The sequence below is a fragment of the Ursus americanus genome, chromosome 8 (genome assembly GCF_024610735.1).
Source record: "Ursus americanus isolate L20-20 chromosome 8, mUrsAme1.1.p, whole genome shotgun sequence".
Classification (NCBI taxonomy): Eukaryota; Metazoa; Chordata; class Mammalia; order Carnivora; family Ursidae; genus Ursus; species Ursus americanus.
This window is the reverse complement of record NC_142134.1, coordinates 44489522-44502997: the sequence shown is the minus strand read 5'-3', so window position 1 is coordinate 44502997 and position 13476 is coordinate 44489522. Positions and strand designations below refer to the sequence as shown.

General features: G+C 41.3%; 1 protein-coding gene across 1 annotated transcript in view; it reads left to right on the top strand.

Moving 5' to 3' along the window:
- CWH43 (cell wall biogenesis 43 C-terminal homolog) overlaps positions 1–13476 on the top strand; it is a 57263-nt gene that overhangs the window by 19901 nt on the left and 23886 nt on the right. Inside the window, exons 8-11 of the mRNA XM_045815985.2 lie at positions 435–557; positions 4609–4688; positions 11687–11792; positions 12853–12988. Of these exons, the coding sequence (XP_045671941.2) occupies positions 435–557; positions 4609–4688; positions 11687–11792; positions 12853–12988 (445 nt within the window). The remainder of the gene's footprint in view (positions 1–434; positions 558–4608; positions 4689–11686; positions 11793–12852; positions 12989–13476) is intronic.

Here is a 13476-nt window from a genome sequence, read left to right as displayed (position 1 = left end):
TCTACATATCTTCCTCTGGTGCTCCTCAACCTGGTGCATTTGAGGTCTTTTCAGTGCAGAAAACTCAGTCCTTAAAGCAGTTCAGAAGTCTCCTTTCTCTGGTACTCCACGCTCCTCTCCAAAATCCACAACAAAGCACACTATGACCAACCTAACAACAAGGAAACACTCAGGAAATTAAAAGACATTCCTCACCGAGAAAAGGCTGGAGTCTTCTCATTTAAAGCGGGGTTCCTAGAACCCTTGCTGATATCTTAGGATCAATCCCAATTATCAAAAGCTCTACTAGAATAATTGCTTAGGCGCTGAGGTAAATTAACTCAACAACTGAATTTTCAGGGTATGTCCATTTAAATGAAGTCTAGGCTCCTGGAATTTACCATTGGGAGGATTTTTGGATTAAAATGTAATGTCCTTGCTTTCTCTTTTAACAGGGACAGTGATGCTAATTATTGGACTGAATATGCTATTTGGTCCTAAGAAAAGTCTTGACTTTCTTCAAACAAAAAATAGTCCTAAAGCACTTTTCAGAAAGAGTGAAAAATACATGAAACTTTGTAAGTTTTGCTTTCTTTTTTTTTAAAGTCCTTAATTTTAATAAAATTTCAAACATATATGAAATTAAAGAGTATAATGAACCCTCATGTACCCTTCACCCAGTTCCAACAATTAGTAACATTTTGCCAGTGTTGTTAACAGCTGTCTTCCTTGCTGGTTTTGGTGAAATACTTCGAAGCAAATCTCTGACAGCCTCTCATTTCAACCACAAATACCCTGTATTAGTTTTGTTTCACTTCTCATGTAGATAAGATTACTTAACAGGTAGAATTTCTAAAATGCTTTGTTCTTATTAGAACTATTCTTATGTCAGACTATTTCAATTCTTGTTCTCCTTGTTGGGGAGCTTAAATATGTTAACACTTTGAATATTGATGAACTAGAAATCCAGATGTGAAGTTAGTTGACTATTCAATCTGACTAATTTCAAATGAACTGGATTAAATAAAAATGTTTATTGAAAGGATGACATTTGCAGATAGCATATTAGGATACAATGCACTACGTAACTACACAGGATACAAAGATGTATAAAAATAGGTCTCCATCCTCTGTGCCTTGATATTTTTATAAAGAAGACAAAACATTATAGTGTAAAGAGAAAATAAGCTAAACAAAATTGTAATATATTTCTAAAAGAGATGTCGCAAAGCCGTAAGACCATTATGTAAACGCCTTCATATATGTTCCACCATAATTTGAAACGATTATATTACAATTTCGGGGACATTTTTAAAATTTAGAGTTTGTTTTGTGTGTTCTTGTGTTTTAGGTATATCTCCTAGGACCTGGTAGGTTTTGTTTGTTTTTAATCCTGACAAGCTTTGCCTTTAGTGTTGCCATTGTTGTTATTGGTAGCAGTAGTAGAATTAAGAACCAGAATTCTCTAGTTTACTCATCAGATTGAGGCATTTGGAACCATTTATTTACAGAGCTGTTTAGACAGTTCTGTGTAATTTTTTTAAAACAGGCTTTTTTTTTTTAGAGCCATTTTTGGTTTGAGCAGAAAGTATAGGGATTCCCCATACACCCTCTGACCCCCATACACACAGCCTCCCCCACTATCAGTAACCCCCACCAGAGGTTATTATTACATTTATTATTATTATTATTATTATTAATTTGAAGATTTATTTGTTTGTTTAGAGAGAGAGCAGCGGGAGGGGCAGAGGGAGAGAGAATCCCAAGCAGACTCCACACTGAGCACGGAGGCTGATGCGGGACTTAGTCTCACGACCCTGAGATCACGACCCGAGCGGAAACCAAGCTGGACGCTTAACCGACTGCACCATCCAGGCGCCCCTCTTCTTACCTTTATTATAACTGAGGAGGGTACACTGACATTATCATTATCACCCAGGGTCCATGGTTTACTTTCGGGCTCGCTCTTGCGGTTGCACATGCTGTGGGTCTGGACAGATGTGGAATGATACGTACCCATCATTAGAGTGTCATACAGAGTAATTTCACTGCCTTAAAAATCCTCTGGGCTCTGCCTGTTCATCCTTCCCTGCCTCTGCCAGTGGCAACCACTATCTTTGTCTTTAAAAAAAAAAAAAGAATAGATTTTACTTTTTAGAGCAGTGTTAGATGTACAGATCTGTCGAGGACACAGTATGGAGTTCCTTCATACAGCCCCTCACACCCGCGCCTCCACAGAGACGGTGATGCTGTCCACGCTTGCCATCGTTACTGACATCGCGCCCGCGTGCTATGGTTGTTATGACTGGTGAGCCAGTCCTGACACATTGTTACTAAGTGAAGTCCATAGTTTACAGCAGAGTTCGCTCTTCCTGTGGTATGTCCTGTGGGTTTTGACAAATGTACGATGACATCTACCTACCATTATAGCGTCTCACAGAATAGTTTGGCTACCTTAAACATCCCCTGTGCTCCACCCGTTCGTCCTTCTGTCCTTCTTCCAAACCCTGGCAACTACTCATCTTTTTACAGTCACCATTGGTTTGCCTGTTCTAGACCTTCAGTCTCGTCTTTCAGCTTGAAAATGTGATCTAGTTTTGTTGTGGTTTCTCATGCATTATCCTTTATTTCTGTCATCTTACTTTGCTTTTGCTTTTTCTATTTTCTCTGGGTATATTTCTCCCTCTTTTTCTTCTTGTTTTCTTTTGCATTGATTGGGCTTTCTTATGCTTTTTTTCTTATCCCCTCCTTCCTACCCCTCTTTCTAGTTTGGAAATTATACCTTCAATTTCTATTCTTTTAGTAGTTGGATTTTTTTTTTTCCTGCTCTCAGCACATTAAAGATACTGTTCTGTTATCTGGCTTCAGTTTTCGCTGTTGAGAAGTCAGCTGTCAGTGTAATCTCTGCTCCTTTGGAGATCATCTGCCTTTTTTCTCTGGCAGCTCTTAGGGTTTCTCTTTGTTTTGGATGCTGGGGTTTCACGGTCTATTTGGATGTGGTTCCCACCCTGCCCCTGCCCCTTCCGTCTTCCCCCCATCTTGCTTGTTAGTGTTTGGGCTTTCTGAATCTGAAGAGTCATGTCTTTTATCACCTCTGGAAAATTCTCAGTTTTATTTCTGCAAATATTGCCGCTTTTCCATTCCTTCTCTTCTTCCTGTTTGACTCCAGTTAGATTGTGCTGGATCTTCTTAGTAGCTTCTCCGTGTCCCTTAGCCTCTTTCATAGTATCTACCTTTGTTCTTAAGCCGTCCCTTGCACTAATTCTCTATTCAGCTCTGTGTACTACCTTTCTTGTCCACTGTGATTCTAACTGCAATTATTATATTTATTACATCATTCGATTTCTAGAAGTCTATCTTATTTCTTCACACTTTCTCCCAATCATTAATTTAATCTCCTATTTCTTAGTCATCCTGTTGAATACTCTCTTATTTTTTGACACATGTTAAGCATGCTTGTTTTGTATTCTGATTCTAAAAGCTGCAATATCTGAAGTGTTTGTAAGTTTGATTTTACAGGGCTTTTGTCCCCTGCTGGTTACTGCTCATGGAGACCTGTTTTCTTGCATATTATTTATTGTATATATTTATGATTTATTTTTACTTTAAGCTAATGGTTCTTGGAATATTTTCAGGGAAGATCCCTTAAAACCTGAGTTGCAGGGGTGCCTGGGTGGCTCAGTCGGTTAAGCATCTTGCCTTGGCTCAGGTCACGATCTCAGGGTCCTGGATCAAGCCCCACATCAGGCTCCCTGGTCAGCAGTGGAGTCTGCTTCTCTCTCTTCCTCTCCCTCTGTGATCTCTCTTGCTCTCACTCAATCTCAAATAAATAAACAATATCTTTAAAAAAACCAAACAAACCCGAGTTGCAAGTATGGGTAATGCATACATATCACACATGAAAATTAACCCAGGAGTTAGACATTTCTCCTTTGCACAAAATCCTTGACTAATAGATTTAATAATTTCATAAAATTATTATTTTCACTCAAATATAATTAATATACAGTACTATATTAGTTTCAGATTTACAGTATAATGATTCAACAACTCTATCCATTACTCAGTGCTCAACATAAGAGTACTCTTAATCCCCTTCACCTATTTCACCATCCCCCAACCACCTCCCCTCTGGTGACCATCAGTTTGTTCTCTATAGTTAAGAGTCTGGGTCTTTTTTTTTTTTTTTGTCTCTTTTTTCTGTGTTCATTTGTTTTGTTAAATTCCGCACATGAGTGAAATCATATAGTATTTGTCTTTCTCTGACTGACTTATTTCACTTAGCATTATTCCCTCTACATCCATCCATGTCATTGCAAATGGCAAGATTTCATTCTCTTTTTGATGGCTGAGTAATATTCCATTGTGAATATATATACCACATGTTCTTTATCCATTCATCTATGCAAGCTGGTGCAGCCACTATGGGGGTTCTTCGAAAAAGTAAAAATAGAACTACCATGTGATCCAGCAATTCCTCTTCTGGGTATTTACCCAAAGAAAATGAAAACATGAATTTGAAAAGATCTGTGTGCCCCTATGTTTATTACAGCATTATTTACAAAAAAAAATATTTTTAAAAAGACAAACTTAGTTTCTTTTAAACAATGATTTCTTCTTTCTGTTTAGTGTTGTGGCTGCTTGTTGGTGTAGGGCTCTTGGGATTAGGACTACGGCATAAAACCTATGAGAGGAAACTGGGCAAAGGGGTAAGTAATGAAAACTTTTGATACAGAATTTTTTATGGTGTGTATGCATGTGCATGTATTTGTACACTTTTCATTATGCTTGACCTGTAGATCTGCATTTCATGACTTCAGGGCCCTGTAAACCATCTCTTGAAACCTTAGGTCGTAGGCTGATAACATAATAGGACTATGTCATGAAGTTGGGTTCTTGGAATAGACCCATGTTTTAAAGGCAAGATGCTCATAATTTTGTTGTATGAAGTTATATTTTCCATTCCATGATTTAACATATCTAAACGATGAAATAAAGAACTACTTTATAATGGGCATTTTGGTGCTGTTTGGCAGACAACTGCTGAAGGCAGCAATGTGAGAGTCTGATTTAAAAACGATCTTATAGATAATTCTTGAATTTGAAGATTTGGGTAGCTTGTGTATTGATGGGTCATGGAAGTTTTCCTGTCTTCCTTTTCTCTCTTGCTGTCTACAGTTGTAAATGTTTTATTGTCCTTTCTCTTCTAGGTAGGTGGGCAGAAGAAAGAGTAGTAAGTTGCAGTGTTGTACTTTGTCTCTGCTCTGGTGAAGTTCGATGTGTTTCATAATGCAGTTAGAATTACAGTTTTGGCTAAAGCAGGATTTGAGGGTTGACTTTGAATTTTAGTATTCTATATTACCAGGCAGATATTTTCATATAAATAAAAAACTATACTGAAGACAGAGACCACACTTCTCTTATTTACCTTTGTAATTCCAGCACCTCAGAAAGTGCTTGGCACATATTCAGAACTCAGTAGATCTTTCTTTTTTCTTTTTCTTTTTTTTTTGGTAACTATTCTTTAGTAAGTAAATAATTCATGATATGGTCTCTCTCTTTTGTCCTTTAATTGTTAGTTGTTGTTATTGCAACATAATGTCAGTCAGAAAAAGACACCTGGGGCGCCTGGGTGGCACAGCGGTTAAGCGTCTGCCTTCGGCTCAGGGCGTGATGCCGGTGTTGTGGGATTGAGCCCCACATCAGGCTCCTCCGCTGTGAGCCTGCTTCTTCCTCTCCCACCCCCCCGCTTGTGTTCCCTCTCTCGCTGGCTGTCTCTGTCTTTGTCGAATAAATAAATAAAATCTTAAAAAAAAAAAAAAAAGAAGAAGACACCTAATGTCAGCCAGGGACTCATTCTAAAAAGAGTCATTCCAGTTGGATTTATTACCTGTTTAAAATTGACGCATGCACGCATTCATTCATTTGATAAACGCTTACTAGATGTCTCTTGTGTACCTGGTTCCAGGGGTACAGAGGTAAATAAGTTGGACAAGACCCCCGCCCTCGTGGAGTTTACATTCTAGCAGGGAGAAAGATGGTATTCAGAGAAACAAATAGACCATCACGTTAGATCGGGCTGCTTGGAAGTAGGGTCATGGAGCAGAGAGTAACGGGGTCTGGTGCTTAGAGAAGGCTGCTCTGAGGACAGGATGAAATTTGAGTTGAGACTTGAAAGCTAAAATGAAGCCAGTTCTTCACAGAGCCAGGGGTGAGGATTCGGGCAGGGGCATGCGTGGGGCCGAGGGGAAGTAAGTGTGGTGTGTTTGAGGCCCCCCAGGATGGCCAGTGTGGCTGAGACTTGGTGGGTAAGGGGAAGAGTGGTAGAAGATGAGGGAGAGGCGGGGAGGATCCCATCATAGATGGCCTCACACAGCGCAGTGAGGCGTCCTCATTTGATTTTTCTTGCAGTGGGAACCACTGGAGTAGTTCGCGCAGGAGCATGAAGAAACATGACATATATATATATCAGTTTGGCTGCTCTGTGAAGAATGGATTGTAGAGTAGAAGCAGGGAGAGAAGTTACAAGGCTTTTTCAGTTGTCCAGGAGAGAGACCATGGACGTTTGGGTGGGCGTGGTGGGTAATGGAGTTAGGGAGAAGTGGATAGACTTAGAATATACAGTTGACCCTTGAACAACCTGAATTTGAACTGTGCCAGTAGACTTACGTGCATATTTTTTTCAATAAGTATGTTGGAAAGTTTTTTTGTAGATTTGCAACAATTTGAAAAAACTTGCAGGCAAACTGCCCTACCTAGAATACTGAAAAATTTCAGAAAAAGGTTGGTTATGAATGCATAAATTATATGTTGATACTAGTCTTTTTGTCATTTAGTAATAGAGTATACACAAATTTATTATAAAAAATTAAAATATATCAAAACTTGTGCACACAATCCCAGATCGTACACAGCACCATTTGTAGGGGACAGAAATGTAAACAAATGTAAGGGTGCCGTATTAAGTCATAAGTGCATAACATTAGCTGTGGTACATACCATGCTACTGTCATAATTTCGCAGCCACCTCCTGTTGCTATTGCAGTGAGCTCGAGTGTTGTATCAGTTTAAAATGCTGTGTGGTGCTAATCTCCAGGCAAGCAGTTTGTCTCTAGTAAATTTCTTATTACAGTAAAAAGTGATCTCTTGGGGCATCTGGGTGGCTCAGGCAGTCAAGCGTCCCACTCTAGATTTCAGCTCAGGTCGTGATCTCGGAGTCGTGCGATCGAGCCCTGTCTTGGACTCAGAGTAGAGTCCGCTTGTCCCTCTCCCTCTGCTCCTCCCCTTGTTCTCTCTCTCTCGCTCGCTTGCTCACTCAAATAAATAAATAAATGAATAAAATCTTTAAAAAAAAAAAGGCGATCTCTTGTGGTTCTCATGTGTTTTTGTCTGTAAACCACAGACCTTGAATAACCCCACGGGACCCATAGAGAGTACCACTAGTGATGCTAGAAGGGCTCCCAAGAAGCAGAGAACAGTCAGGACGAGAAAAAGTTGATTGCCTGGTATCCTATAGACTGGGGTCTGCAGCCACATTCACTAACACTTGAGAGACATGAATCCAGCGTAAGGACCACTGTAAAAAAAGAAAAGGGAATTTGTGAAGCTGTTGCTGCAGCCAAACCCGCAGGCATGAAAACCTTACACTTTTTGCAAAATACCTTTTTATCTCATATTGAAAATGCAACTTTTGTGTGGGTGCAGGATTGCTGTCAGAAAGGCACACCTATAGACTAATACGACTTGAGAAAAGGTGAGCTCATTATATAACAACAAAGCAAAAGGAAGGTGAAAGATCTAAAGCTGGATAATTTAATTTTGGAAAGGTTTGGCTTAAAAAAATGTCAAGATAACAGGAGAAGCAGCTTCTGCCCACCAAGAGGCAGCAGACGAGTTCCCAGACACCATTAAGGACATCACTGAGGAGAAAGAATATCTGCCTGAACAGGTTTCTAGTGCAGGTGCAAGTGCCCTATTGTGGGGAAAAAAAATGGCACGAAGTGTATCTATTAGTATGGAAAGCCAGCACGAGGATTTAAGACGGGCGGGGTGTGCCATCCACTGTTTTGTGCAAACGCAGCTGGGCTTATGATGAGGACTCTCTTTACCTAAAAGCTGCTTAACCCTGAGCCTTTGATGGGAAAGATAAACACCAGTTACCAGTCTTTTGACTGTACAACAAGGAGGCCTGGGCAATGGGAACCTTTTTTCTGGATAGGTTCCATCGATGCTTTGTCCCTGAAGCCAGAAAGTACCTTGCCGGTAAGGACGGCCTTTTATGGTTTTTTTGATATAAGACAATGCCCCGGCCACCCAGGACCCCATGCATTCAACACCAAAGGCACCGACGTGGTCTGCTTGCCCCCACACACGTCTGTGATTCAGCCTCTAGATCAGGGAGTCATGGCCCTTTAAGGCCCATTCCACACAGCACTCTGTGAAGGAATTGTCAATGCTATGGAGGAGAACCCTGACAGACAGGACATCATGAAAGTCTGGAAGGATCACAGCACCAAAGGATTATTAGCGAAAGCCACAAAAGCCATCAAGCTCAAGACAGTACACTCCTGCTGGAGAAAACTGTGTCCAGATGTTGTGTGTGACTTCACGGGGTTTATGACAGGGCCAGTCAAGGGAGTCCTGACGGGGATTGTGGATAGTGGCAAAAATGGTGGAGGCTGAAGGGTTTTAAGATATGAACCTTGGCGAAATTCAAGAGCTAACAGACAGCACCCCAGAGGAATGGACAGAAGACAACCTGATGGAGAGGAGGGCTTCTGCACCAGTGCCAGACGATGAGAAAGATGCAGAAGAAGCGGCCCCAGAAAACAGACCGACATTAGACAATCCGGCAGAAGGGGTCTGACTCTGTGAGCCTGCTTCTGACTTTTCTTACGACACGGACCCTTCCAGGACAGGGGCACTCACCCTAAAGCAAATGGTGGAAGAAGGACTGGACCATATAGAAACATTTTTAGGGAAATGGAAAAGCAAGGAAGACAATAAGGACAATATATTTCCAGAAAGTTACACTGAGTGGGCCTGCCTCTCCTTCCTTCTCCTCTACCTCTAGGACCCCTGAGGCAGCAAGACCACCCCTTCCCTTCCTCCTCTTTCTCAGCCTTCTCAACGTGAGCACAGTGAGGATGAAGACCTAATGATGGTCCACTTCCACTCCATGAATTGTAAATAATCATCAGGCCATACACTTAATCAGTCTATCTGGTGTGTGTGTGTGTGTGTGTGTGTGTGTGTGTGTGTGTGTGTGTGAAAATCGAATACCTATACGGCAAGAACTGTAGGAGACGTTCGGGGTCATCATTGGCCTTGCCGCCTAAGTATTCATCGCACAGAACAGGGAGTGCAAGACTGCTATGGAGGGGACAGCCTAGCCTTATGTAGGCATCACGTGAGTGTATTTAATGTAAAATTAATAACATCTCCATTTTCCTGCTGTTTTATAACTCTGCTTTCAAAGAATTCTTTTACTGTATAGTATGTCTCTCTCTCTCATAATTGGAGAAACTGTGTATCAGTCTATCATTACATGGAAGTGCTTTTTAAAAAAATGTAACAGTGTTTCCAAACTGCATTACAATTATGACTGTAATACTGTATGCCATAAAAATTGGATAACGATGCATTCATCAGTGTATAGGCTAGGCTGCCGTGAAGCAGCCATATCGATTACACTAGGTCACCATAAAACAGACATATTGCTGCTGCTTCATTATCAGTGCATGAACTGTTATAGCTGCAAGTAAATACGAAGTTCTTTTTCACATTATCTTTTCATTTTTGTTGTCTACTGTTAGTAATACACGTAACATCTACAGTGTTTTGTAACGTATAAGACAATGTTGATATAGGTACTGATAGACGATTTATACTGTGAACAGATGTTGTAAACTTACAGTCTCAGCAACTAGAGCACAGGAGTGGGAATGTGTTTTCCCTTCCTTATGATGTTCTTAATCACATCTTCTTTTCTCTAGCTTACTTTAGTATAAGAATACAGTGTATAATAGAATGTACAAACTATGTGCTAATCACCTGTTATGTTATTGGTAAGGCTTCCAGTCAACAGTAGGCTATTCATAGTTATGGTTTTGGGGAGTCAAAAGTTACACGTGGATTTCCAACTGTGAGGGGGACAGCGCCCCTAACTCCCATGTTGTTCCAGAGTCAATGGTATTCTGAAAGTAGAGTTGATAGGATATGCTAATGGATTTGATGTTGCTGAATGGGGAGAAAGAAGGAATCAAGAATGACTTTGGCTTGAGCAACTGGATTGAGGGTGGTGGCGTTTATTGACAGGGGAAGAATGAGAGAATAACAGGTTTTGGAGTGATGAAATCCAGTTAATTATAATTACAGAGTTATGTGAAAAGGGATAGCTTGATGAATATATCATGCCTCTTGAAATCCCTGTTGATGGTTCCATTCTCTTTATATGACATTCACTCAACTGGATGATCTTTCCTGTATAAGGATGAAAAGCCCAGCTTACTGGGCTGGGTAGCACACTGAGCTGTTTATGTTACCTAGTGCCCCCCCCCCCCATTCTAAAGAGGTTGCTACTTATCTTTCTCCCAACCTGAACTTGTATGGTCCACTTTAAGTTGCTTTTCCAGTCGTGCTGGTCGATTTGTTCTAATCTAGCCATACTCTTTCTCAGAATCCCTGTGATAGATCAGTTAGGTATTCATTTGAGATGGATGGTTAGGGTTGGGCAGTGATTCTCTGACTAAGCCCATGGACCCAAAAGATGAACTCTCCAAGGGGGCTGTGCTCCTGAACGTTGGCCTTGCAAGGACAGCAGGGGGGTAACAACATGTATAACTCAGTCAGAATCAGCAGACCGCTTTATAGATCTGTTGAAGTACTCTATGTATCCCCCTGTGATCTCATTCCTCTCCTGTGCAAGGGTGGCCTCTATCTGGAATATGGTGTTTATCATTTTCACACATTTCTTTATTCTGTTACTGCCTACAGTATAACCCCAGATGATACTGGTTTTTCCATGTTTTTGACTTTACCTAAATGACACCTGACATGTACATTTTGCAACTTGTTTTTTTAATTAATTTTTTAAAGATTTTTTTTAAAATTTACTTATTTGACAGAGAGACAGTGAGAGAAGGAACACAAGCAGAGGGGGGGCAGAGAGGCAGAAGCAGGCTTCCCGATGAGCAGGGAGCCCTGACTCGGGGCTCGATCCCAGGACCCTGGGATCAGGACCTGAGCCGAAGGCAGACGCTTAACGACTGAGCCACCCAGGCGCCCCATCTTTTTTAATTTAAAATCACCTTGACAAGACTGATCCGCATGGAAATATGCAGGCCTAGCTCATTTATTAGGGCTGTGTTGTATTCCATTTTATGTACGTGACACCACTTACTCATCCATTTTCCTATTTTTCCTCTTGAAACAACAGCCAGGTTGCTTCTAATTTTTTGGTATTATGAATAATGCTTGTTATAAATGCTCACTTTCCAAATATTCCTAATTTCTAAGCTTAAACTAGAAGTTCACAGAAGATTTATTATGAGAATACCATCTAGCAAAGAGTACCTTATTTTTATGGATCAAATGTGGGCAAATTCACCAAGAAAATTCCTTTGCTGAAATATGAATTCTGGTAGCGAGGTGGAGAAACTGCCACCATTCACAGCCATCCTAAATTACCCTTAACACTACTCCTCAGGCACCGGCCACAGACGTCTCTGCCGCCATCTGGCCTTTCAGGTTTGGCTACGACAACGAAGGGTGGTCCAGTCTAGAAAGAGCGGCTCAAGTACTCAATCAAACAGGTGAGTCTTTTATTGGAATCAGTTCCAGGTTTTGAGAAACTACTATTGTTATTTTTATTTTGAACAAGATCGTAAGTAACAGGAGGAGGTTTTGCTGGGTCATAAACTAATCTCTTAAAAAGGCTTTACTCTGGTGGGCAGCTGCAGAAGGATTAAGTTTCTACCACCACATCTGTCTTCGAGAGCAATTAATTCGGTTAATTCTGAACAAAGCCTCATACTGAGCATCTGCAGGGAGTTCTTGTCATGCCTTTGCTCTTAGAGATACTCCGGCTGCTGCCTTCTGCTGCGTGGGGACCCACTGTTGGGGATCAGAAAGCAGCTGGGTTAAAGGCAGAATGGGTCAGAGTGATGCTCATTTGTGAAGCAGGTTGCTCTCAAGAGCCTAAGGGCCAGTTTTTAAGTTTCCGTGTCCTGGGGTGTTGATCTTTGTATGAAGCATCCTTTCAAAGATGCCGGTATTTGGTTCTTAGATGAACTTCGTGGAGCATGGAGCAAAATGCAGAAAGGGCTAAACTGTTCTGGTTAGTCCTAATGATAACCATGTCTCCTGAGAAATTGCTGGGGGTCTGTGCAATTCTAATGCCGCTGAGAAATTTCCACACCCTTCGTCCTGATTATAGGCCTCGGAGGTACCACTGGCCAGGGTCTGAAAAAACCAGGACGCTTCTGTGCCAATACCATGGAGGTGTTTTCCCAGGAGTAAAATGCTGTTGCATACCACTCTATTATTTCTGAACATCAGTTGGGTATTTGAGAAAGACATTATGCTTATTTTAAATTTTGGGAAAGATGTTAAAAATATTAGGAAATTTAGAGATTATGCTCTTATCCTTTCCTGCATTTCTTTAAGGTGTCCCATGTTTTAATTACCTTCTGAACATGGGAAAACTCCTTTTATAGCTCAGGTTTGATCGGCTTCACTTCAGTGACTCATTAGAAATTACTTTGTTTTTTTTTATTATTTATGAGGAAAGGCAAAGGGTTTAAGAATAAAGTTTTGCTAATTGTTTTTGCACAACTGTGATGACTCACTGTGTGCATTTTTCCCCCTGAATAGGTGCAGATTTCATAACGATTTTGGAGAGTGACGCCTCTAAGCCCTATATTGGGAACAATGACTTAACCATGTGGTTAGGGGAGAAGTTGGGTTTCTATACTGACTTTGGCCCAAGCACGAGGGATCACACTTGGGGGTGAGTGTACCTTGGGAACGTGGCCCCGAAGACCAGGCAGCATGGGCTTTGAGGGGAAAGTTGATGTTGTCACACCTTAGTCCTCTCTGAGTATGTCCCGGGGTGCTTCCTGGCGGGATGAGGAGGTGTGGAAGATATACATGTTCCATGACTGCTTGAAAGGTGTCCCCGTTGCTGGATATTTTCAGTTCTTCAGCATTATAAACCGTTCATTGCAGGAGCCGAGGTTACAATGCTAAGCATGTCTGACTTGATGCTGTGTGCATGGGGCTTACGTCCTAGTGTGAAGAAAGAGAAAAGAAACATGTAGACATGGAGATAAATAAGAATTTGAGGTGGTGGTAAGCGCTATGTAGAAAAGGAAAGTGACTGGGGAGGAGGAGCAAGGGGGATGGTCAGAATGGTCTCTGTGAAGACCTCATGATGAGAAGGACCCAGGATCCAACCTCGGGAAGAGGAGGGGACTGCCGGTGTAAAGACTTCAGGCA